General features: G+C 42.0%; 1 protein-coding gene across 1 annotated transcript in view; it reads right to left on the reverse strand.

Moving 5' to 3' along the window:
• The window catches only part of LOC109042780 (polyamine-transporting ATPase 13A3), a gene marked incomplete at its 5' end in the record, with an annotated part of 286,914 nt that extends 260,337 nt beyond the window's left edge, over positions 1-26,577 (reverse strand). Inside the window, 1 exon segment of the mRNA XM_072300692.1 lies at positions 26,432-26,577. Within this exon segment, the coding sequence (XP_072156793.1) occupies positions 26,432-26,468 (37 nt within the window).
• Between the last annotated feature and the right edge of the window lie 990 nt (positions 26,578-27,567).

Raw genomic sequence — 27,567 nt, forward strand, 5'->3', positions numbered from 1 at the left:
ACGTACATCTCCGAAGAGGAATACGAACGGTTTCTCCAAGTGTGGCAAACTTTCCATTTCCGTAATCTCGGCGAGTATTCAGATTTCTACTTGCGACTCGATGTGTGCCTCCTCAGCGATGTGTTCGAGGAGTTCCGACTCTTTGGAATGAGCAACTATGGTTTGGACTGTACTAACTACTTAACGCTACCCGGTTTCGCTTTCAACGCCTTCTTAAAAATGATTAAAACGAAAATCCAACTCTTCAATGATATGGAAATGGTATTCATGATTATGAGCTCGATCCGAGGCGGGATAACACAGGTGGTGAAACGGTACGCTCTCGCAGACAATCCTTTGATACCGGATCAGTTTGATCCTAAAATACCAGTGAACTATATACAATACTTAGATGTGACGGCACTGTACGCCCATACCATGAGAAAGCATCTGCCCTACGATAACTACACTTGGGTCCGGGAAGGAGAAGAGTTGTTAACTCTGGCGAAAACTGTTATCAACCATCCCGACCCCGCTCCTTTCGGGTTCATACTCGAGAGAAAGCATCTGCCCTACGATAACTACACTTGGGTCCCGGAAGGAGAAGAGTTGTTAACTCTGGCGAAAACTATTATCAACCATCCCGACCCCGCTCCTTTCGGGTTCATACTCGATGTAGATATTGAATATCTAGAACACCTCCACGACCTACACAAGGACCTTCCGTTCTTGTGCAGGAACGAAATACCACCATCGGGAGCGGGGAAATCAACGAAACTATTGACGACTCTAGCTAATAAATACAACTATGTTATCCACTATGTAATGTTGAAAGAAGCGCTCGGTCAAGGATTAAAACTCCTGCGCGTCAACCGGGCCATCAAATTCCGTCAGGCTCCTTTCCTGGCACCTTTCATCGAGCTGAACGCCCGGTTGAGACGGGACGCTACGAATCCGTTCCACCAAACGCTCCTGAAACTATGCAGCAACGCTTGCTACGGAAAATTTATCGAGAATCCGTTGAAGCGAAAGAATATTAAATTGGGTACAAACAGTAAAAAGATATTGAAAGCCATCTCACGGGTCGATTTCATAGATCGCACGATTTTCGCAGAAGAATTGGTAGCTACACACTTGAGAAGGACAGAGGTCGTCATAGACAGGCCAATGATAGTTGGTTTTTAAATCTTAGATCTCAGTAAAGTGCACATGTATCAATTCCACTATAATCACATGCTTAAGAAGTACAATCCCAACCAAGTTCAACTTCTCTATATGGATACGGACTCGTTCATTTACGAGTTGATTACAACGAACGTCCACGATGATATGATATCAGACCTACACATGTACGACACCTCCAACTTCCCAGAAGGACACCAATGTCACAGCGCGTTGAACCGCAAAGTGATGGGTACTTTTAAAGACGAAACGGCGGGAAGACCCATTGCCGAGTTCGTCGCGCTGCGACCCATGATGTACGCCTATCGATTCAGCGACGGTGAAACGGAGAAAAGAGCAAAAGGGGTATCATCCGGGGCGTTTAGATCAATAAACTTTGTTAACTTTCTCACCGTATTAAAGGAACCCGAATCTAAGATGAGCGCCCCGATGCGCAGGATCGGGGCGCGGAAACACCAACTATACTCCTTCGAAACTACAAAAAGAACCCGCTCCGGACTAGACGATAAACGTTACATTCTAGAAGATGGAGTAAACTCTCGTCCTTGGGGTCATCGTGACATCAACGATCTTTGCATGGTGGATGAAAGTTGCGGAGCCGAGACCGAGTTGAGAAAAATCCTCGCTGTTAAACGACCTCGTATAAATAGTATAAATAATTCTGGAGAACCGTTAGTTAAGAAACCTCGAATTTGAAAATAGTAAAAAAGTGTAACGAATGGAACGAGAGGACGATAGCTTGTCTCGATGTACAAGGTTTTTGGAGCCAAGGAAAATTCATCGTCAAAGAGTTTGCTCTTGTGGATATGGAATGTACTGAAACTGAACTCTATTTATTCAAACCTCCGTTCCCGAGCAGCAAGTTGAGCGCTAAAGATGTTGTGACAAACAACTGGTTAACACGCAATCATCATCACTTGGAATGGGAAGCGGGTTTCTCGCGTAAGATGAATTCACTTCAAAAATGAATCACATCGGGAACCACTACGATGTACTATACAGGGTGATCCAAAAGTCCCTTCCACCCCCTCTAACTGTTTACCGAATTGAGATAAAGATTTGAAACTTGGGGGATATTCCTAGGTCAAAAGGAGCTACTTTTTGGCCCCCCTAAAATTTTCAGGGGGGCCCCCCTTGGGGGGGCAACGGCCCCCAACTTTTAATTTTCAAATTAGAAGACCCTCTTTGTGATAGCTCGTTCGAAAGAACATAAAAAAAGAAAACTTTTCGCTCAAACCCGAAGTCAATATCTCAAACCGTTTCAAAATGGCGGCCGGTTAAAGTTCAAAATGGCCGAAAATTCACACCGGTTATTTGTCGATGGATTTGCGCGAAAATCGGTATGTAGAGGTATTTTGACAGGAGAAAAACGAATTTGACGTTAGATTAAAAAAAAGAAAACCGAAATTTCCAAAATGGCCGCCGGTTAAAGTTCAAAATGACCAAAAATTGATTTTTTTAGAAATCTAAGTTCAAATTTGTTTATCTTATGCCAAAATACTCTCAAATTCCAAGTTTTAGGCAAATTCATTAGAAAAAAACCAAGGTGAAAATTTTCGGCCATTTTAAACTTCAACCACCGGCCATTTTGGAAATTTTGGTTTTTTTGAAAATCTAACGTCAAATTCGTTTTTCTCGTGTCAAAATACCCCGACATACCGATTTTCGCGCAAATCCATCGACAAATAACCGGTGTGAATTTTCGGCCATTTTGAACTTTAACCGGCCGCCATTTTGAAACGGTTTGAGATATTTACTTCGGGTTTGCGCGAAAAGTTTTCTTTTTTTATGCTCTTTCGAACGAGCTATCACAAAGGGGGTCTTCCTATTTGAAAATTAAAAGTTGGGGGCCGTTGCCCCCCAAGGGGGGCCCCCCTGAAAATTTTAGGGGGGCCAAAAAGTAGCTTCCTTTGACCTAGGAATATCATTCAAGTTTCAAATCTTTATCTCCATTAGGTAAAAAGTTAGAGGGGGTGGAAGGGACTTTTGGATCACCCTGTATGTTAAAGGTGAACAAAAAGGAGATTTCATCAGTCGTTTCGTGCCGGAAAAATGTATCGTTGTAAATTTGGACACTAAAGATTGCCCGTCCTTGCGACTATTGGCCCGTTGGTCGACAGCATATACGTGTCCTTTAGTAAATCCATTCTGCGGTATGTCGAACGCATTCCGATTGTGTATATGCTTGTCGGATTCCTCTTATCGGGAATATTTCAAAGCTGAAATCATGCAAGAGCAGCAGAAGATTATAGTGGCAGACGAACAAAGGAATCACCCCGATAATAATATAGGAGTAGTAGACGAAAAGTCAAATTGATCGAAGCTAATATAGCAGACGAAAAGTGAAATCATCCGTGCTTAATATAGAAGACAAATTGCTTCACTTGAAATATAGCAGACGAAAAGTGAAATCATTCGTGCTTAATATAGCAGACAAAATTGTTTCACTCGAAATATAACAGACGAAAAGTGAAATCATCCGTGCTTAATAGAGCAGAGAAATTGACGAATCATCCCGACTTAATATAGCGCACGAAAAGTGGAATCATCCGCAGACGGATTGTCGAATCGAAATATAGCAGTCGAAAAGTATCCGTGCTTAATATAGCAGACAACTTGTTTTACTTGAAATATAGCACACGAAAAGTGGAATCATCAGAACCTTGATATACACCAGATAAAATTGACGACAGCCACCATCATGGACGTTTTCAACAATTCAATATTGATCGGCAACGCTAAAGAGCTGACTGTAAACGCCCGCTACAAGATGAACAAACTCATCAAAATGCCATCCAAGTATGGGATAACCGTTGCCGCTGGTATCATCTTCGAGAATCATCATCGTCTCCTCTTCCTACCTTCGCACATTGCGGGCCGTTTGAGGGATGATGCAATTCAGGATATTAACGCTGGATCCTTCGATCTCATCTACAAAGGCCCGATCGGAAGAACATATAAATTCGCACTCGTTCCAAACGTTGCAGCTTTATTTATATTGTATGTCATGTTTGTATTCCTTTCTAAATGTTGTAATGCTTGAAAAAAAAAAAAAATAAATAACATGATTGTAAAAAAAAATGAAAAAATAAACATGTTATTTTTTTTTTAAATTTTTGCTTAAGATCAATCCAATTGCCTCACGGTTCCGTGCAGTAGTTCGTACGAATACTTCACAGGTGAAATCAGGATCACCTGGGCTGTAGTGTTGGCCGGGAAATTCTCATTTACCACAACGGTCAACGTGATATCCACCGGAGCTGTTTTTACATCTTCACCTTGAACGCATTTGATGACAAAATGCGCGATCTTTGAAATTTTCATACAACATAGCTGGCGCGCAGAGTTTCTCACCTTTCCAGTAGTCTCTCATAAAATCGGTGTAGTTCGGATAGGCGTGATGATAATCCATACTCGAGAAATTGTAGATCGTATCAACTTGAGGAAACCGACGCTCACCGATTTGAACGCTGACCGAGCGCACATTTACATGGTCGAAAAGAGAGGAATCCTTCAGGTGATTGTCCCGTCGATCCGTTTGAAATACCAACACCACGAATTTGGGCTTGTGCCTGCTGGTTGTTCCATTTGAACGTATTGGTCGGATAAATCCCCGGGATGTCGTGCGATTCCCAATTCATGTAACCGAAACTCATCTTATCATTCTTCTTTATCTTGAGCAAGATTTGTTTTTCCAGTTCCAATGTGAATTTAACGATGGGAATCTCCCAATAGATTTCGATTATTTTAAATTTGATGGTGTAACCGTCCGCGGTCGCCGCGTCTGTGATATAATATGCGTTCTTATCCGTACCACTGCGCACTAGAATCAACTCTTGCGAGCATCTGACTAGAACGTCTTTGAAATGTACTGCGAATCCGCTGAGTGAAGACAATGGTACGATAGCGGAGAAAGTTTGATTCGCCGTTGTGTAATCCCATTCGGTCCATGAATGAGTGATGTCACAAAACCCGGCAGTTGCGAGTCCCGCGGTTTCCGCTCTAGTGTATGTGAGATAATTTTTCAGGGTCGATGTCACTCCGACAGACTGCATGCTATCGACTTCCGTCCCGTTCACTTTTTACCGTCACCGTTCACTTTTATACTGCATACGGTCGAACATGTGCTGGATATAATTGTTAGCCAACTTGAATGGAGGTTTCGTAGCATCTGCGGCGGCTCCAGGATTTTTCTCGAGTTTCACTTCTACACGCATGAAGATCCTCGAATCTTGAGGCACGGTGATCAGGCCGTGGGTATCGGGGGTGAACCGGATCGAATCATTGTTTCCATCCCATTCGTCGACCGGACCGAAACGGATGTATTCGTATTTGATGATCTCTTGTCGCCAAGCTTCCATCTCGTACTTATTTCGGATTTTTCACCACGAATCCGAGTTGTGTGAGAGCCCTCTTGGAATATTCGGTCAAAGTTTTCCTCTGCTGCTGCTGCTGCTGTGTTGTTGTTGTTGTTGTTGTTGTTGTTGTTGTTGACAACTAGTCCGTGGATTATCAATACTATTATATGCGAGAGAATATAGGAACGTATCGTTGTCGTTGTTCTGGATCCTTCGTTTACCTATAAGTTAGCGGTCTCACGTGCAGTCGCACTATCACTTCTTCACCACCGAAATTTATCGCTCTTCCTTGTTGCTCTACTATATTAATGAGCAAACGTTGGATCTTATCACCCAAGACGGGGTAGTAATGAATCGTCGACGGTTGCTCTACCATTTTGAATCCTGGTTCGATATTGGGAGCAAACGCATAAATGTGATGTCCGCGCACCCCGTTCACGTATCCACAGTCGGCGATGCTGCATTCGATGCATATCATGTTTACGGGCGAGATGTTGACGCGATAGTCAGCTTCGTGCCATTCGTCCGGTGCCAAGAGACGCTTTCCGAATCAGAGCACCTTACGTAAAGTGCCGGGTCTGCGGAAATCGATCCAGTACTTGGTGCTTACCTTGATGCTTACTTTAAGCGTAGCGTTGTTTGCTTTGAGTTTGATAGCTTCCGCTCCGCCAAGTTCTACCTGCAAGTATTCTTATATACCCTTGATCTCGTAGGCTCCGATCGGGAGCGAAATTCCCGCGTAATTCTCTTCAGGGCTCTCGGAGTAGAAAAGCAGTCTGTTCGTTATGTCGATGTTCGGGATGGAATAATAAGTTACAAAACCCGTCGGACCGATCTCGCAAGGTGCGAACAACTCGTCGCCCTCACGACGAAGGGGCGTATCATCAAAATTGGACATTTTGAGTTATGAATGGATCCTTCTTCACCTCAAGCTCCTTTTTCCATTGAGTCTTGTTTGAAAGCTCAACTCTCAATATTAACCGAGTTATTGAGGAAAAACAAATAGGCGTAACATAAGAAAGACCTTTTCTGGGTACGGCGAACGGGCGCATCATAAAGCAAACGCGACTACCTGACCTCTCCTCAATGATACGTCCTCGAAAATCAGGCCCTTTCGGTTCGCGCGACACAATATGCCCGTCACTCACTGATCGGGTGTGTTTCTCAGTTATTGTTTCAGTATTTTGTTATTCCTGCTATAGATTTTAGACCAATCTGGCGGTATTTTTTATATTTGTCGGCGTGTTTTAATGCTACAGCCTAAAGAGCTCTTTATTGTTATTGGTCAGGAAACCTAATTTGTCGGGTGTTTCGGTAAACATTCGTATTGTCAGTCGGGATTCTTTGATTTCGATGGCTTTTCGCCTCTTAATTTTGGTTTGACAGGATATTCTGGGAAAAGATCTAAATTGTCCGGGGGTGTATAGACGGTAAATGTCAAAAGATTCTCAACTAGGTCAAGATTTTTTCAGTCTCTATTTACATGCCAATAAACACTTGGTTAGCTCTAATTGTTTTCTTTTTACGACGTATCAAATGTAATCATGTTCGGTTTTTTTTTGTCTTTCACCTACAATTATAATGAGTGTAGTAATTACAATCGACTACTATCGATGTTTGATTTTTTTATTTTTCAGGCATTCTCTGGCTTTATCGTTTAAATAGACATTCATTATTCATATTTAACTTCATTGTTCTAATTGTCCAGACACAGCTTTTACCACCTGGCCATCAAGAGTAAGCAAAATGAAGTGTTTTCAATTGAATAAAAGAAAAAATCTTTCCGCCGTTTTGTTCAGATAATGAGATTTCAATATTCAACATATCAAAGCTTTTGGTAAGATTATTAATTTTCAGTGATTAAGGATGACAAAAATACATTTGGAGTGGCAAGGAAAACATTATTTTTAAACACTTCAAGTTGCGAGCTCTTATTGATCAAAAGTAAATGCAGTTAATGAAATATGACTCGTCGTGTCAGAAATACAATTAAGCATCCTAATGCAGTCAATTTTAACAGTTAACATTATTTCGTCTTTGGCGAATGAAAAAAATTATTTTACTTTATGTTTTAAAATGAAATGTCATAGTCTGCCCTGAAATTGAAATATTGGCACATCTCTTTGAATTTAAACCTATTTTTCTTCTTAAATTTTATTATCAAGACATTGTTTTAACTTAAACAGCTGTAAATTAAAGTATGTCAAACTATCAAGAAGGACATAAAATATATACTCTTATGTTTATTACTTCAGTATAGATTCCTTTAGAGTCGTATTAATAAGACACTGCTTTTGAAAATTCTGATTGAATATGCGCTCTCTTGATATTTTTCATTTTCATAACCTTTTAGAAATCTCAAAAAGGATGTACCTTAAACCATAGTAAATATACAGAACTGACCACCTAAAAAAATCGCGGAAGAAAAATCAAACTCAAAGAAAAGAAATTAAGTGAAAGAACTAACGAGTAAGGAATGAAGTAGGGGAAGATATAGCGCAACAAGATGATACGCCCGCCGAGAGGACGCGGCGGAGCAGCGGAGGTGCCGAATTCAGTGTTTCGCCAACGGGCGTATCAGGACCCTTTTCTAATATTTCAATGATATCAGGGCTGCTAGACATAATTTTACAAATTCAATGTGATATTTAAAATCCTGATCTTTTTCCGGCGCTGAATGCGAAAAAAAAAATCAGATACGTTAATTAGGGACGTAGCGGCGAAGGAATTAAGTTCTTCAAAATCTTATTTTCGCTCTTCTGAAAAGTAGTCAGAATCTTGATACGCCTCTTCGTCGCGAGGGCGACGAACTCGAGAGGTCTAGGCAGTGCAAACTCGAGTACGTTGCTCCTCCCCGTCAACATGAACGTGTGACATCTTTTCTGAGTTTCCATATTTGGTTTTGAATACTATATATTCCTGGTTTGTACGAGCCATTCTAAACATCGTTTCCCGCAGACGCTCGAGTTGAAAGAGGTTGTTCCATCTCCCATTAGATTTGGCCCCCTATCAAATATGATCCATCTTTTCAGGAGTGATACAGTAGCATGCAAGACGCTCAAATATGGCGGACATTTTGACTTAGGCCCCCCCAGAGAGGGGGGGCGGGGGGTCAAAGACGTTCTTCAACTGCCTATAACTTTTGAGCGAAAAATCGGATTGAGTTGAACTTTTTTTTAAATGAAAGATCTCAAAAGGATCTATCTGCTGATACCAGAAAAATTGAAAAAAAGTTAAATTTAATGCAAATTTTTAGCAATTTTTCGATTTTTTAGGAGACAAAATTTTCAATTTTGTCGTGTTTCGGCACTGCGCAATGACTCTAATAAAACAAAAACCAATTTTTTAGATTCTCCACTCAATTTCCTATAAGATGCAAAAAACCGCATCTTGGGAAAACGTTTAGATCGCGAGCTATGGCTTGTCAAAGGTAGCCCCGCGCTGTTCGCATATCCTCCACGCGTCTGCCACCGATCCTGTTGCCCCTCCTCCCCCATCCTAAATGCAAATTAACATTCTACTACCCAGCTTTCGTACGTATCTGCGTTATAGGTACGTAAAAATTTCAGCAAGTTCGTGATTTCCAGTGGAATTGATACTTTATTTCGCGTCCCCCCCCCCACCCGGCCACTGGCACTGAAGTTTGCCCCTGCCTACAAGTTGTAATAGTTTTTTCTTGTGTCTAACTGGAGGTATTTGTTTTCTAGATTACACGCTAAAATGAACAGAATAGGCATAAAAAAAGTAATTTATTAAGTGAATTGAAAGCAGTTACACAAGGATACACACAGGTTACACAAGGAGGTTGGGAGGTGGGATATAAAATTACCTCAATTCGATTTCGTAGTCACAGGGTGCTACATCAGCAAAAACATGTAACAAGAAAATGTTTATAATTCTTTTTCGCACAATATTTGGAGCACAGTGGCCGGGTTGGGAGGGGAAAGAGAGATATAAAGCATCAATTCCACTGGAAATCACGAACTTGCTGGATTTTCACGTACCAATAACGCAGATTTATACGAAAGCTGGGTAGTAGAATGTTAATTTGCATTTAGGATGGGGGAGGAGGGGCAACAGGATCGGTGGCAGACGCGTGGAGGATATGCGAACAGCGCGGGGCTACCTTTGACAAGCCATAGCTCGCGATCTAAACGTTTTCCCAAGATGCGGTTTTTTGCATCTTATAGGAAATTGAGTGGAGAATCTAAAAAATTGGTTTTTGTTTTAGTAGAGTCATTGCGCAGTGCCGAAACACGACAAAATTGAAAATTTTGTCTCCTACAAAATCGAAAAATTGCTAAAAATTTGCATTAAATTTAACTTTTTTTCAATTTTTCTGGTATCAGCAGATAGATCCTTTTGAGATTTTTCTTTTAAAAAAAAGTTCAACTCAATCCGATTTTTCGCTCAAAAGTTATAGACAGTTGAAGGTTTTGTCTTTGACCCCCCTCCCCCCCTCTCTGGGGGGGCCTAAGTCAAAATGTCCGCCATATTTGAGCGTCTTGCATGCTACTGTATCACTCCTGAAAAGATGGATCATATTTGATAGGGGGCCAAATCTAATGGGGGATGGAACAACCTCTTTGTTCGCTATCAAAATTGTATCCTATTGTCGTCGTCGTCGTTGAGCTACCGCGTGAGCGTAAAATGTATCGCGTAATTTCAACGGGTGGTGGTAGATCACCGAAGCTGTCGTAGTACAATGCGTTACCGCTCTTTGAAATCCGGTATGCTGTCCAATGTGTACCGGGTCCATCGCTTCGGTCCAGATTGATGATACCACACTCGGGACGTTTGGGTTTTTTGGTGGCCAATTCATCGATCATGAACACACCGCGGAAATACGGGATTCGTAATTGTTCTGTCGCAGCGATCCTCAACTCAACGTCCGTCATCGCTCGGTGCGGTAGCTCACGGATCAGTTTAAATTCTTTCGGTAAGGTCTCAAGTAAAGTCCGTAACCTTTACGGTACGGTCGCAAGTACAATCCTTCACCGAGGTGTACGTTTTTCTTCAAAGATCCATCGACGACCGTCTTGATCATTTTCGCTACCGGTGTGATTGTTCGCGCGGCTAGACCGATACTCGTCAGGAGATTCTTGACTCCGGCACCCGTCTTCGGGATAGCCAAGATTCGCTCCGCCGGTTTCTTCTTCTTCTTCTTCGACGCTCCGGCACCCATCTTTGAGAGAGCCAAGATTCGTTCGATCGTCCGCTCCACCGGTTTCGTCTTCTTCAACGATCTCTTCTTCTTCTTAGGTTTCGGTTTTTTCGCTGCCACCGTCTTGTTTCGTCCCATTCCGAGTTTGGCTTTGAGTTTCATAGCGTTCGTTACGGCGTATGCTGCCGCTCTTTCACCCAACGATGAGTCGGACGCTTTCACACGTTCCCAAGCTCTGTCCGCAAGTATGAGATCGGCTTTGTTCCTCTCGGTGGTGTCTTTGGTCTTACTGTAAGCGATGTCGTGGGACTTGCAAGCTTCGTCGAGCGGATTTATACCCGGATCTCCGCATTTCAATCGTTCTGCAAGGCGAGTGCCCGGTCCGCAGTACCTGTAGTCGCCGGGCAAGTGTAGTTCGAACGGTAGTGAATTTATCAACGAGTTCAACAGTCCACGTCCTCGATTGGTTTTTCTGCAAGTTGATAATCTTCTCGGTGATAGACTTTGACGAAAATGTCCATACTATTTACACAGAGAAGTAAAGAATGACTGTCCGATAAAATAGGGAACGAATACGATGTGACTCGTCAAGCAAAGAAAATCATTGCGAGTCCCGAACCTCGACAAACGGAAGAAGCAAAATGAAAACTGACGACAACGACGACGACACAGTGAATTGTTACCGGACAGTATCCGTTGCATTGTCGTCGGACCGTCCAATTGCGGTAAAACAAACGTGATGGTTTGCTTGCTACAACATCCGAACGGATTGAAGTTCCGCAACGTGTACTTGCACTCCAAGACACCGTCCCAACCCAAGTACGAAGAACTGCGTCAGATATTCGACGGAATCGACGGTCTCGGATTCAACGTCTATTCGGACACGGCCGAGATTGTTCCACCAAACGATGCCGCATGGGACTCGGTCTTCATTTTCGATGATGTCGATTGTGACAAACAAAATGCGATGCGGGATTATTTCAGTATGGGAAGGCACAGCTCGGTCGATAGTTTCTAATTGTGTCAAACGTATTCTCGCATACCGAAACAATTGATTCGTGATAACGCTAACCTGCTCGTAGTTTTCAAACAGGATAATACAAACTTGCGACACATCTACGACGATCAAGTCAACACAGATTTCACGTTCGAAGATTTCAGACATATCTGCTCGGTGTGCTGGCAGGACAAGTACGGGTTTTTAGTCATCGATAAAGATAGTAATATGAACGAGGGAAGGTACCGGAAAGGTTTCGATACTTATATTGTACAAGATGGATAATTTATCGTTGTCGACGATCGCTTAGAAATGCGGTAGTATCGATAAAATCCGTCAAGATATCAAACGGAAGTTAAATACCATTCGCACCGGAGAGGCGGACGCTCAGGTGACGTTGAAGAAAGTTTTCAAACCGTTGACAGATCCGCTCGCAGCGTTGCAGAAAACTGTCTCGTCGTCAACACCCGCACTTGTTGCTGCTCCTCAGGAAAAGGAAACCAAGATCGAACCTTCAAAATCGGAAACGAAAAATTGAACAACGTTTGTTGATAGTTTATTTGCTTCGTTCGGATCACCGAAAAATATGAACAATGATGATGATAACGACTCAAAGGAGGAGGAGGGGGATGTAACGCGGCAAATCCCGTTTCTTCAGAGGCACATACGTCCTTTGGTATAAGATAAGCCAACGTTACTGTAGTTGCCGGAATGAACTCGCCGGGATCCTGGATTCGGGCGCCAATTTTAAAATGAGTTTGAAAGAGGGTAAGAATGATCAAAAATCTCGTGTCTCAAATTTCTTGGTTTATTTACAACAGAATGTCTTTTAATTAGCTAAATTTGTGAGGACCCTACACTCAACAAATATAAAAAAGGAGGCCGAAATGCGACTCAAAGCGTGCACTTCTAGGTTTTCCCGAGATAAATAAATAATGACAAAAGTAAAAAAATTTGTTAAAATAACCGAAATGCTACTCACAGCGTGCACTTCAAGGTCTCACAGCTAGAACTCGTCAGGAACAGGAGATGATAGACAGGTAAGGAGAAACAGAGCTGGGCGAAATGCAACTCAGAGCGTGCACTTCAAGCGCCAGGAGGAAGATAACAGAGGAAAAATGAAAGTATAGCAGAGCAGGACGAAATGCTACTCAGAGCGTGCACTTACGAGTCCCAAAAGTAAAGAGAGAGAGTAGAGAGAGGGGTACCTTATACAAATCTTGGCTCATGAGCCCATCAAATCGCTTCCAAGTTCTTGGAATGCGATCTTCACATTTGTACTGAAAATTTTGATACATGAAATTTCAAGTTTGACCTGATATTTACATAGTTCAGCTTAGAAAAATTTTGCCCAGGCGTTCAAATACTTAAAATTTGGAAAAATGCCCTTTTTTTAGTAAAACGTACAATTTTGGAAAGTTCAAAAACAGGAAATTTGTGTATGTGTGTGTGAGCTATGACAAGAGAGGAGAGGCAATTTGTTTTTTGAATTTTATTTTCCGGCATCAGCTGATCGCGCCGGGCGCCGCTCGGTCTCGGCCCGACTCCGCCGCCACGCTCTGCATGGCTCACTCCTTCCTTCGCATGAAACAAACAGCTGTTCATTTCTTTAAAAAAAAACTTAAAACGGAGAATTTGATTCTTCGTTACAGGGGAGGAGGATGATGATGAATCGTTCCAAGACGCAACGGATAAAGAACAAACAACGGGTCGCATTGAAGACGACGTCGATTCTCAAGGCACGACCACTACCCCGAACGTACAGTTCTACTTGGACGATCTAGAAAAACATCTGAGACAATCCGATACCGCGTATGGTGTGCAGAAAGCAATCAACGGAAACTTTCTTATCGGAAACCGAACCATAAGTTTCGATTCAGACGGACGACTAATCTTGGACGGTGGTGATGAGGTGTTCGAACCGACACCCGGGTTCTTGGAGCTCCTTTTTAAGAGACATCCGCGTAATTACACAGCAGATGATCGCGCAAAATTCCAACGAGTAGTTACGCTCACCAATGCGCATCGGAGGGATCATCATCCACACGGTAGACCCAACTCGAACCGCAGTCAAAAATACCGCAATCTCATCAAACCTTTGTTCGCTACATCGACTCCGAGATCAACGAGGAAGTCATCGCGTAAAAAATTGAAGAAAGGCTCCGGTATCAAAATTCATCGTGCGAAACGGGAACTCGTCTATTGGGACGATCCGAACGAATTGGTCCAACGTCTCGTTTTACTTGTAGCTTCGAAACATGCTAGTCACACCGATCACGATCGTGAAATTCTGAGTATCGTCGAAGAGCTTCGCGAAGCGGATTACATCCACTAAATATAGGTTCCACACTTAAAATGAGTCACACCGACCGGTTTGGAAGATCGAAAGGGACTTACGTTCGCAACACGAGGCAAGGTCTCAAAGGTGACGGTTTCTTACTGGATCCCGACGGGAATCATCTCGTATCCAACGAACGGATCCGACAACTGCAAGATCCCGAAGAGGATACCGACGCCGTGAACAAACAATGGACAGACTCGAAGTGGACGGAAGTTATGAATTTAGCACAGCTTTGTTTGGAGAAAATGGAAGAATACAAAAGTATTATGCAACGACTCGAGACGAAATTATCACGATTGGAAAATAGGATCAGTCAATTAGAGGTTGTGAATCGAACGAAAGGGAAATAGTGTTGAGATGAGTCACACTGATGGTTTTGGACGATCGAAATCACGCCGCGAGCCAAAAGGTGACGGATTCTCACTGGATTCCGACGGAAATTATATCGTATCGAACAAGCGGATGCGTCAAGTGCAAGATCCCGAAAGCGATGAGGATACGGTGAACAAACAATGGTCTGAACGGAAATGGAAGGAAGCTATGAAATTAGGTCAACACTGTCTGGAGCGTATCCACCAACTTCAACAATCTTACAATCGTCTGGTTAAAATAGTAGCATCGAAACAGCATTTGAATCGAGAGAGCGGACGACGACGACGACGTCGACGGTAATTATCATGACGGCAGAAGAACGTGGGATCGTCGAGGAGCCACATAAACCTGCACGACGAAATTATCCACGTCGTAGTCGATTCTCGGATTGTTCGATTTATGGCAAGCCGATCTCGTCGAGATGCAACCGTACGCCTCGGTCAACAAAGGATACAGATATCTCCTCACCGTCATCGACGCGTGCTCGAAAAAGGCGTGGGCCGAACCGCTCAAATCGAAAACGGCCACGGATGTCACTTATGCTCTGCAACGCGTTCTCAAAGCAGCCGGAAAGTCACCGAAACATTTACAAGTCGATATGGGCTCGGAATTCTACAACTCCAAATGTCAAGCATTGATGAAGCGTCACAATATCAATATGTGCAGCTCGTACTCGACAACCAAAGCCTCCATTGTCGAGCGATTCAACCGAATGCTCAAAACGAAGATGTGGAAAGAAGTCAGCGCGCAAGGATCGTACAAGTGGGTAGATCTATTACCGGAACTCATCCTCGAATATAACGGGAGCGTCAATCGCACCATCCGGATGAAACCAATTGATGTCCCCGATAAGGATGTACCGATGATCCTGCAAAAGCTTCGTGGGCCGCCGCTGAGTAAAATTGAAAAGGGACGTCTGGCTAGACGAAAACTGAATGTCTGTGATCACGTCCGGATCTCGAGACTCAAAGCCATGTTCGAGAAAGGATACACACCAAATTGGAGCACGGAAATTTTCAAGATTTTCAGCGTCAACACGACCGTTCCGATCACGTACGATCTGAAAGACGCGCACGATACAATCATCAAAGGAAAATTCTACCGCAAAGAACTCCAACCCACCAACTGTAAGGATACGTTCCTTGTAGAAAAAATTCTGCGTCGTAAGAAAAACCAGTCTTTTGTCAAATGGTTGGGTCTGAACGCGAGTCACAACAGTTGGATCGATAGTAAGGATTCCGTATAAATAGTATGCATTCTCCTTTCAGTATCGCAAGGAAGAAATCATGATCGATAAAATAATTCTCATCACTTTCATCGTCATCGTAACCGTCGTTAGAGTGAATTCCACAACGGTAGCGGAAAACTCATCCGAAGCAAACATCACAATGTGCCCTGTCTGTCCGGAAATCAAATGCGCACCCTCTACCTTGACGGACGTTCTTCTATTCATCTTGAGTTTACTGGCGCTTATTTGCTCCGCTCCGTACCTGTACTCCAAGTACCTATCATCCGACTGAAAGTTTCGTTTCATCAGGATGGCCCGAAAAAATAAAAATCGGAAAGTCGATGACATAAGTGTTGATACAAAGTTCGGAGAAGGAGAAGGGATCGATGTTCTGAACGCGTACGTTTCCTAAACGCGCACGTTTCTCAAACGCGTACGTTTTCTAAACGCGCACGTTTCTCAAACGCGTGCGTTTTCTAAACGCGAACTGTTTTCAAGTGTAACACTAAATATTCACCAAAAAAAAGAAAAAAAAAAATTTTTGATTCATCAAACTGAACATTGCAATATCCAATCCCAGTCGCTCATCGCAAAACACAAGTTTCCCATACGCATCTCCAAGCGCACACTACTGAAAATGGAAATTTCCGAATCAGACCCTACTCTTTAGTCTCCGATGCCAAGCCCATACTGTAAGATACGGTCTTTCAAAGCCGAAAATTTTACAAGTCCGAAATCTCGAAAACAAAAACTCGTATCAAAATTCGGTCCGTACAGTTTTCCGATCTTCGATAATGGAATAGAATCGCATCCGTCCGCGGCAGATCGGAGGACGGTAATTTTCCGAAAATTTTTCAATTTCCCGAATCAGACCCTACTCTCCAGTCTCCGATACCAGGCCGTTACTGTAAGATACGGTCTTTTGAAACCGAAAATTTTTACAAGTCCGAAAATCCGAATTTTTTTGCACAATCAGACAACATTATATCGAAAAATTAACTGATTTCTTGCACCACCTGGCAACACTGTAATATTCGATGTTGCAAAATTTTACCCATAAATAAATCATTTATTTATGTGCACCGTCCGGCAACGTTGAAACCGCCATCTTGAAAAATACACCATTGCATAACCTGCGTATTGGAGGGGCTACATTACACCATTGCATAACCCGCATATTGAAGGGGCAACATGCGATACTTTTTTTACAGCGTTGCCATATTGAACAATAAGCACCATACAACACTGTAATTTAATTCGTATTTTTCTGCAAAATTTGGCTAAAAACTTTTGCGCTAAAGTCGCTATTTTCATACTACTGCGGCGCACGACCCGGGCAGGCAGCGTAGCGCGCAGATCTGCCTCAGAACGGCCGGCTCCCCGTCCCCCAATGGTTTTTCCCGTTTCACGCCTTAAATATCGATCCTACAGAAAAATTCATAAGAATAATTTTTTGTTCCTAATAAAATTTCCCATCGTCCTGTTATAGAAATATTACGCTAACATTAGCCGTTCAGCAGTTATTCAAAATTCAAAATTTGGGGGCCTCCCTGCCCCCCCAGGGGGCTCAGATTTTTGGAGTCTATGTCTAAATCGAATGTCTATAGGGTATAGATGAATCCCTATTTGCATGCTTTCTTCCAGAAGTGCACGATTGTTAGGTATCGGCCCCACTATAGGGCTTGCTCGATAATACCATTTGCATAATTTTGATCATCCGATCCGAAATCACTTCAGTCTTTAATTTGGCTGGTTTTATATGCTCAGAAATTGACGAGTTCAAACACAATTAACCTGATGTTAATACAAATATCTCATAAGTACAGTAATAGGTACCTTTAAAATAATCTATACAAGTGGTCCTATTCTTACATTAATCCATGTAGGGTGAAGCATCAGTTACGTACTTGAGACCTGAGATGCCTCGCAGGGATTGTTCCGTTGTGAGTTGAACTTGTTTCGACGCATTTGGTTGAGATAACTGATACGCTATCAACATGCGACAGTAGACGGTTATTTTGTAAAATACGAGAGAGAATATATCCGACAGTTTTTACACAAGTACCTACTCATCGGCAGCAAAGAAGAGCGTCAACACATGATAAATTGATGAAAAAGAAAAAAAAAGCAAGACCCAAGTAGCAGTGATCGCGATAAATTGCGATTTAATTGGAGAATGTATCGCGATTTTATCGACGTCGCGATTTATTGCAATATTATCGGGAGAAAAATCGCGATAAATTGCAACAAAATCGCGATATTATCGAACGCGATTTTATAGAGATAAAATTGCAATAAATTGCAATTTTTCATTAACGCATGAATGACGCATATGAAAGATGTTTCTATTCCGCCGCCGCCGTTTTTACCGAGATCCGTTGGTAACTTAACCATCTCATTTTTTTTTATCAATTATTAGTATAATGTTACAAAGACAGACTGGTAAGCTTACCTGAAAACCGGTATTTTTACTGATTTTTTCAGGTAATTCAGAATACCACTTTTATTGGTAATCAATCCCCGGTAACTTTACCATTTTATCTCGGTAATTCTACCACAGTCGATAAAAACTATTGGCGTTTTTCCCAAGGTCCATCGGTAACTTTGCCATCTCACTATTATTGGTAATTTTACAGAGACAGAATGATGAGATTACCAATAGAACCTTATTTTACCAACCGTATTTCAAGGTATGAAATAAAATACAGAGGAGGGAAAATTAAAAAAAAAAAAAAAAAAAAAAAAAAAAAAAAAAAAAAAAAATCCAATGAAAAATCGGTGTCAGTCAACGCAAAGACATAAGTTGTGAGGTTGCGAAGCGCCGATCCATGTATAAGAGGCTTAAATTCGCACACGCAAGTCATATAGCGGTCATAGCATAGTGACAATGTGCTGGCCTTCCACCGTAGCGATTGGGGTTCGAATCCCCGCGGAGGCTCCGGGGATTTTACGCTCGTCTTCGTCAAAGGACCTGACGGCTGAACCTAACGGCAATCGGCTGACAACTTTAATCCCTTTTTTTTGGCGATTTTATCAATCGCTAGGATCATCAACATCTGAGCGATCATCCTCGATCTTATCGCGATAAAATCGCAATTTTTTCGGGCCGATAAAATCGCAATAAAATCGCAAAAAGATCGAGGATAATCGCTCAAATGTTGATGATCCTAGCGATTTTATCGCCGATAAAATCGAGGATAATCGCGACTTTATCGGCGATAAAATCGCGATTTTTCCGTTGAAAAATGCTACTTGGGGAAGTGAATTGACAATAATAAGGCATGTTACCTACCTAGGTATCATCAAGTTTCTTAATTTGTATTTACTGCAATTATGAGGTATGTGGAAAAAAGCGTAGGGCTGAATACACACGGACATTCGATTGAACATTTTGGAGTGAATCTCGATTAGATATATTCATGAAAAGGTGTGGGTGGAGTGAGATCAATTTGGGACGATACAACGACTACGATGCACAAGCAGTAGACATGCGTTACGCGGGGAACAGATGGTTGCTGATGCAGTTGTCGGATCTCTTTCCATGAACCTCTTTTTTGGTTCTCTTTTTTTTGTACTAACCTACAAAAAATCTCCCTCCACGATCAATTAATAATCCACTTACAGTGTCAATACAAGTCCTCTTTATAGTCCCCGAAGTGTCATTATACAAACAAGCTGACAATGTTCACTCAATTCGAGACCCTTGATCACAAGTCGTCCATGACAGAAATTGCTATTTCCAGTGTGATTTTTTTCGCGAGATCGATAATTTTCAGTATATGTATGCCTATCCTGAGGATTTCTACGAGGGTACTCCCAAAGGTTCTGAGCGTTCTGCTCTGCGGACGATTGCAGTCAGCTGATCCGGTCGCATTTAAATCCTCAATATTTTTACCAGGTTATTAATCTGTTCAGCACGCTGTTTTTTGAGGCCTTCAATGATGAGTGCAATCAGTGTTCTTTCGACACATTATGTGCAATTGTGCAAGCTTATTGGGTGTGTTGTAAAGTTATGACATTTTCAAAGCCAGAAAACTGTGAAGTTCGGTCAGTACTTAATTCGATTTTTGACTTTGGAAAGTGTTAGGCCATGTGACATTATTCTCAGACTTCAAACAGTTCAGAGAAAACATGCGATGAGCGATGGAAATGTCCGGAGGTTGAGTCAATCATTTCGCGAAGGAAGAACAGAAGTGCTTGATGCAGCCAGAGATGGCAGGCTAAGGTGTGATCGATAGTGACTTAGCGCAATAAGTCGACGCGTAAATCTGCGAAGATCGCCGAATTATATTTAACCAAATGCTTTAATATTTTCTGCGATTTCTCGATCTGTCTTCCATCAAATCGTTCATAAATGATTGAATTAAAAAAAAAATTCGTGTCAGATGGGCTCCGAATAGAATGCTGACTTATCGCGCGTCTGAAGGTGGCGGGAAACGTACCGATTTCGGCGCGGGAGAAATGACCTCCTGAGCGTCCTTTTCATCCGATTTTTAAAAACTTGAATGTAAATTAGAGCTGAGAGTATGCCTCATATGCGCATTTAATTTGATTTTCTCTACCTCTAATAGTTTTGAAATGAGAGCAAAACGCGCAAGACTTTTGGGGTTACCTTCGAAAATTTTGATGAGTTTTCGTGTTATAAAACATTGATTCTCTTCATGAGAGAAAATGACATCCCTTTGCAGCCAAGATACTTAAAAGTAACATGCATTACGTGTCGTGTGGATCCCATATTTAATACAGAATTTAATGTATTTTATACAGCACTAAACATTTGCATTTAAGTATAGTATGGTTGGTTGGTTGGTTGGTTGGTAAATAAATTTATTTGGAGGTCCCTAGTACATAATATCAAATACTACGTGTGTCTAAAACTAGCACGTAATTCCTGCGTTTTCCACTAGGTTTTGCTCCTGTATATTCTTTTTCAGAAATCACAAATGGATAGCTTTTAATGCTACTAAGATGATGTTTTAAGGTGAGCCTGCTTACCTAATTATTACACCACTCGGGCACCAGAGCCAGGACCCTTCGAAAACCGAAGTTTGTAACGGCTCCGATCGCCGCGCCGCTGAGAGTCGGGAAGAAGGCGTGATGGACGAAAATGTGTGTCATTAAGTGCTCAAGTATTTCCCTTTTATTGTTAGGGTAATATTAAACGCGAAATACATTCCACACAATCATCTATACCTTACCCCGAGATTTCGCTCGCGTCTTTTCATGACTAGGTACGCGGTAGAGGGTCACATAGGCCTTGCAAAGATTGACCTTCGAATTATCATTCGAACGAAATTAATGGCCTCCATTATTAAGGAATTAAGTACTTAAAGGAGGCCTTTGCCACGGGTTCGAGAGAAATTGAGTAACTTTTCGGAATGGCTACCAACACTGCTCCTTCTTTTATTACTATTTTGTACTTAATTTAAGACTTTATCTGCTTCGCTCGCCTTCGCACGTAGCCACGGGTCCGTCCTCCGGCCCCCTGATCACTTGGCTCGCGTAGGGGCCAGGGGCGTACCCCCTTGGAGCACAAAATTCACAATAATGTTTCATTCAAACATGGCACTCAAATATTGCTATGTAATATTTTAGAGACGTCACTAAGGACATTACAATAACATCAAAATTATCCGTAATTTTTACTCAGCAATATCGCAGTGACGTGACAATAAAATCATTGCGCGCACATTGTTGTGAAATGTTTCGCGAATATTGCGAGTACTTTTCTAGATACCTATGTAGCAAAGTACGATTTCATAAATGTTTTTTTGCATGAGACGAAAACCACCATTTGAACTACTAAACTCGTGTTTTGCGCCGGAAAGGAAATACGGAAAAAAATGTTCTTAGTCAGGGAGAATTACGGTTTGACCCGGAACAAATTGCATAACAATTTATTCCTGTGTAAACGTCATCAGTGGGTCCTCCTGAACAACATACAAAAAGTTTACCACGGTCCGACCCCGGAACACCCCCCAAAATGACGAAAATTTAAAATGGCGGCCATAATAAGGGCCTATGGGATTTCGGTATTTTAAAATGTTCCTATAGTGTCATGTGAGGTATCATTTCCTACGTAATTTTGGTCGCAGATTTCATTTCTGGATCACCCTGTATATGTCTTGTCAATCCCAATAGATTTGGCCTCCTACTAGATGCAATAAATTTTTTTTTTTTTTTTTTTTTCCTTCTTTTTTCACAATGACTGCCAATCCTTTTGCAGTACAGAATGATTACTATATCAAAGATATAAACTGACCACATATTAGTCCAGATCGCTAACGTCCAATCTAGCCAATGCTTAGAAAGCGTGAGTAATTTTGCTACAGGTTAGGTAACTTTAGAAAATTGATGGCACTACCAGTAGTGAAAGATCTTGACCGGAGCTAGAGAAATTTTCTCTTGAATCTGATTATAAAGCTTTAATAAAGTATAAATAGTAATAAGTACCTAATAATGGTTTTTGATCAAATAAGATTTTATCAAGTACTGTTATGCTAAGTATTCTGTTTCAATATTCTTACAACAGTTGGTAGCAAATTAACTGCTCTCATGGGGGCCTGGCGGGAATTCAAAACTAGGAACCAAAAGCCTCATTTTGCTAGGATTTTGCTTTAATTTTCGGTTTCCAATGTTTTATTTTTTTCTTTACGATAATTTGAACCGGGGTTATGATTTTTTGAAAATAGGTCAAATTTGAACTTTGACCTATCATAACTCGGTCAAAAATAATATATTGATTTGGGATTTGCGCCAAAATTCTTAGTTTCTTATGCTCTTTCTAATAATGTATCACAAGATAGGGGTTACCATTTGAAAAAAAAGTTGGGGCCCCCGCGCCCCCCCCCCCCTGAGGAGGGGACAAAAATTTTGACCCCCCTAGAAGATGGTCCCCTTAAAGATAGAAACATTCCCGAAGTCTCGTTTGTCTATCTGTAACCTTTCAAAAGTTACGAGGGGGGGGGGGGGGGGGGGGGGTACGGACTTTTGGGACACCCTGTAGAAGAGTCTTTTTGTCATTACAATCGCATGAATCTATTAAAATTCATTTTCCTTCCGCAACGATTAGTGTCTGATTAAAAGTCATTTAACGGGTACCGCATTAAGTTTTGCAAGAACCGAGGCACTCGTATTCACGCCATTGCACTTTTCTACCAGACTTCAACTAAACCGCTCACTGAATATGGATGAAAATCCGCGAACACAACAATAGACGCGTTCTCGGCGAGGACATGAGATACCGAGACTGCAGTGTGTAGAGAACTCCCGTTTTTTATGCTTGCAGGTAATAAATTGCGGAGGCCTCGGTGATAACTGAGTCGCGAATGAACTCAAGAGCAGCAGGCAAGCGGAGAATTAATATTTATGCACCGACGTGGGCATGACGCAAATGAGCGAGTGATTTCGGTGTAGGTACAGCAGACTTTCTCGTACCTACGGACTTAAATCAAAACTGTCAAACTTATTTATTCTAGAGCTTTACTTTTGAGAACACATAGGGACACCTTCTTTAGACTTAGGTACTTCAACATGAATTTAAATAACTTGCTTTTGGTGCAATACCTATCGCTAACTTTAAAAAAAAAAACTGTATGCGTTGGATTAACCCAGTAGCGACGCGTGTACGTGACTCGAAAGCCCCCCCCCCCCCCCCCACCCGCAAAAAAAGTTTTCGAATTTTTAGTTTTTTTTAGGGTTGGCGTTAGGTGGTACCTACCGCATTAATTAGAAAATCTTCTAAGTGTTGCTAGCGTGATTTGAAGTGATGACTTTTTGACCGCTAACCGGAAAACTTCCTACGCTAAGGTGCCTTTACAGAATGACTTTTTAACCGCTGAGGTGCCTGTACTGGATGACTTTTTAACCGAAAACCGGAGAATTTCCTACCGCTAGGTGTCTCCACCGGATGAGCGAGGAAACGCCATCTACGTCGCTCTACTGACATTATCTGGAGAAATTGGATGACTAAGGAAATATTCAACTAACTGATGTTCTCAGTAGGTTTCAAGACCTACGTTTTAAGAAAATATTGAAATTTAGGGGAAAACCAAAGTGTGCCAACCGCCAAATATGCTCTTTTAACAGATTCGTTGCTGCCAAACCAACCGTCGAACGGAAACGAAGCGTCCAAACGAACAAAGTAGATCCACTAGATAAGTCCTTGACCAACCACCAAAGAATTAATAAGAAACGAATATCGGTAATTCTACCACAGTCGATAAAAAATGTTGGCGTTATTACCGAGGTCCATCGGTAACTTTGCAATCTCACTATTATAGGTAATTTTACCGAGACAGAAATGAGATTACGAATGGAACCTTATTTTACCAACCGTATTTCAAGGTATGAAATAAAATACAGAGCAGGGAAAATAAAAAAAATCCAATGAAAACTCGGTTTCAGTCAACGCAGTGACAAAAGTTGTAAGGTTGCGAAGCGCCGATCCATGTATAAGAGGCTTCAATTTGCACTCGTTAGTCATATAGCGGCCATAGCCTCGAGACAATGTGCTGGCCTACCGCCGCTGCGATTGGAGTTCGAATCCCCGCGCAGGCTTAGGGGATTTTACGCTTGTCTTCGTCAAAGGACCTGACGGCTGAACCTAACGGCAATCGGCTAACAGCGTAAACCCCTTTTTTGGCGATTTTATCGGTGATAAAATCTCTAGGATCATCAACATCTGAGCGATTATCCTCGATCTTATCGCGATAAAATCGCAATTTTTTCGAGCCGATAAAATCGCAATAAAATTGCGAAAAGATCGAAGGATAATCGCTCAGATGTTGATGATCTTAGCGATTTAATCGCCGATAAAATCGTTAAAAAAATCGCAATTTAATTGCGAAATATCGCGAATTTTCCGTTGAAACATGCTAACTTGGGCCACCCAGCTTTGACTCGGAGACGTCCTCGAATTTAAGTGCAGATTCCACGGCAGAATCCAAATTTTCTGCTCGTCAACCAGCCGCAGAATGATGTTCCAATGTGGCAGCCCTACTTTCAACCCATTTATGAACCGTGAAGTACAGCGTGATGGCTCAGTGGATCCTGTTAATCTCTTTCGTTCCTCTGACATTTCTTAGGATGCTTCAGGTGATGCTTTTCTGAATATTTCGTCTGTTCCTAGTAATCACCTTCATCAAGTTCCTCCAGTTCCTCGACAGAACTTTCAACAAGAAAAGGTGAACTATCGTTCTTTTCCAGGGTGTAATATTCCCAATCATCATCATCATCATTAATATAAACTTCGAAGGATTCAGACTTTCAGCGAGTCCACCTTTTTCTATTTCACTCGAGGGGAAGTGTCCCCTCCCAACCTCTCTTCCCCTCCCTGTGACTGACGCTGCGCTGCGCTGTGCTGAACGGTTCAGCCTGGACCTTCCCCCTACGTCTGACCGTTCCCCACTCCTCTGTCAATCGAACCATGCCACCGCTTACGCATTGTCGCTCGCCCACCCAGGTACCAGGGCACCTGGCGGCCAGCGGTCAGTTGATGATAAATCTCGCTCATGCTCCCACGCAGCTACGCATAGATTTCGGATCCGATTAAATTTAGAATCACTGTTTCTAGGCGTTTCTTAGCCTCCTGAATCTATCCCCCATCTATGAAATTTCACGCGTGAAATTTCGATCGAATAAATTTCATGAAATTTTCCATCTCTGGTTTCAGCAGATCTACTTGTCAGTTCCGTGAAAGACACCGCTGGGTACCGGGATTCGAACCCGGGACCTATTGCCCTAGAGTCAGACACGCTGACCACTAGGCCAACCTGGCCGGCCATTGAAAATTTAAATCGGAGGAAACTACCAAATCGGACGTCCCTCATTGACTCAATTTGTACGAGAAAGACATAATAACGCTAAGTAACTCATGAGTCACCATCCCTGATTTGCCGCATACATTTTCATTACTTTGATGGTATACTTACTGCTCAGTATTAATGCACTTTATGAGTAAATTTTTAGCATAATTAATTAATTCTAGCATGCACATCGTATAGCATACAACATTCTCAAAGACACACATCGCGTAGCAGCGCGACAATGTTGCGGATCTCGTCGCCATATCACTTAGAATCACCTCAGCATCCAAAAAGAGGGCAACAATTCATGGAGGAATATTGGTGTTTGAATCGATTTCACAAAAAATTGAAATTAATCGTTTTAATCCCTGACACCTCACACGTATACGCCTCACCAACCTGAAATTCGATATTAATGCGGCCGAAAGGCTTGGAAAAAGGAGAGCTAAGGGCTATTCATTGTAGGGTTGAAGTGAAATATGGTCCATATGTGTGACTTGGCTCATAAAACAAAAGTATGATAAACATGAACATTGGGTAGGGGGGAGGACCCACAAAGTGGAGGGGGTGAAACTGAGAAAATGTCAAAGAAAATTTTTCTTGGAAAATTTTAAAGCCATGTTTCCTGTTAGGCCAGTGGAACTTTCCATTTCTGCACTTACCCTCAGAATTCTAACCTAACATACCTAACCTAGGTATTATCAAAAACCCGTGAGTTGAAGTCGCAATTACGATGTTCTAACGTAAGTTTTTTCCAATTTCGCACCCTGGAAGATGAAGTTTACGTCTTGAAAATCCTTTTAGACCTTACCTGATGAAAATCCAGCGAGTTTCCAGAGAAGCCGTTGTTCTAGATAATTAATCTGGAGGCAAGTTAAAGACAATCCAAGCGGGTGTTGAGAGTGTTAAAAATATGAGAGTTAATTAACACTAGGGCCAAGTTGGCAAACACCATTAATAGAAATTATGGAAAAAAGAGTATAACACAATAATTGGACACATACCGCAATCCACAGGCACTGTGTTGCTCCCTGTGCACATATCTTATTTTTGGCGGCGTTTGATGATAAGAGACGGTCAAATTAAAAGGCGGGTTCATTCACGTGCCGTCCGGTACACCAGGCGACGACCAATCGGCCGCTTACAGCTCCTGCAGGTCAAGCAAAGAAGGACGTCAGTACTTACACCATTTTGACGCCACAGACTCACAGAGGCAGTGGATACGAAAATCAAACAAGTTAGGACTCTGGTTACTTTTCAAGGCGGATCGATCTTGATGCGACCACTTGGCCAAATCCAGTCCATTCTCGATCACTAAGTCGCGACACCACATACCAAGTTGATCGGACTGAAATTAAATGTAGACTACTTAGTGCGAGCACCAAAACTCATTGCGTGCTCTAAATTGTTCTCCTTCCCGTTGGGAATGTGTTTGTGTTGACGACTGGCAAATGACCGTAACTTTCCTCGTTTGCCCCATCTTCCACCTCTTTAGAGCTACGATCGGTGTTAGCGCTGGCAAACTAATGAAGAAATAAATGAGAGATGCTTTGCTTAAGGTGATTCGATGGACGCCATTTTTGTGTCAGAACGGCATGCGATACCTACATCGCATCAATTGCGGTTCCATTTTTTTAGTTACTCGTCATTTTTCTCAAATTTTGAGATCGTAATTCTATTGTCAGGGGACTATAGCACTCATTTACCAAATTTAACAAAGAAATTCAACGTAATAAAGGCGTGGTTTTTTAGAGAGAAAGTATCGCATTCGAGTGCAGTTTCGATATCAGTATCGAATGCGATGGTTTCTCTCTGAAAAAACCACGCCTTTATTTCGTTGAATTTCTTTGTTAAAATTGGTAAAGGAGTGCTTTAGTCTCCTGACAACAGAATTGCGATCTCAAAATTGGAGAAAAATGACGAGTAGCTGAAAAAATGGAACCAATTGATGCGATATATCGCATGCCGTTCTGACACAAAATATGGCGGCCATCGAATCACCTTAGTGGGGCTAAGTACTGCCTGTGCCAGAAATTCGCCATTTCAGTAGGTACTGATTCCACAGTAAAATTTTGCGAGAGACACGATGGTGCCACTGGTTTTCTCTGAAATTATTTCGAAGCTAAAAGGAGACGCTCAA

Source organism: Bemisia tabaci, chromosome 1 (assembly GCF_918797505.1).
Source record: "Bemisia tabaci chromosome 1, PGI_BMITA_v3".
Taxonomy (NCBI): Eukaryota; Metazoa; Arthropoda; class Insecta; order Hemiptera; family Aleyrodidae; genus Bemisia; species Bemisia tabaci.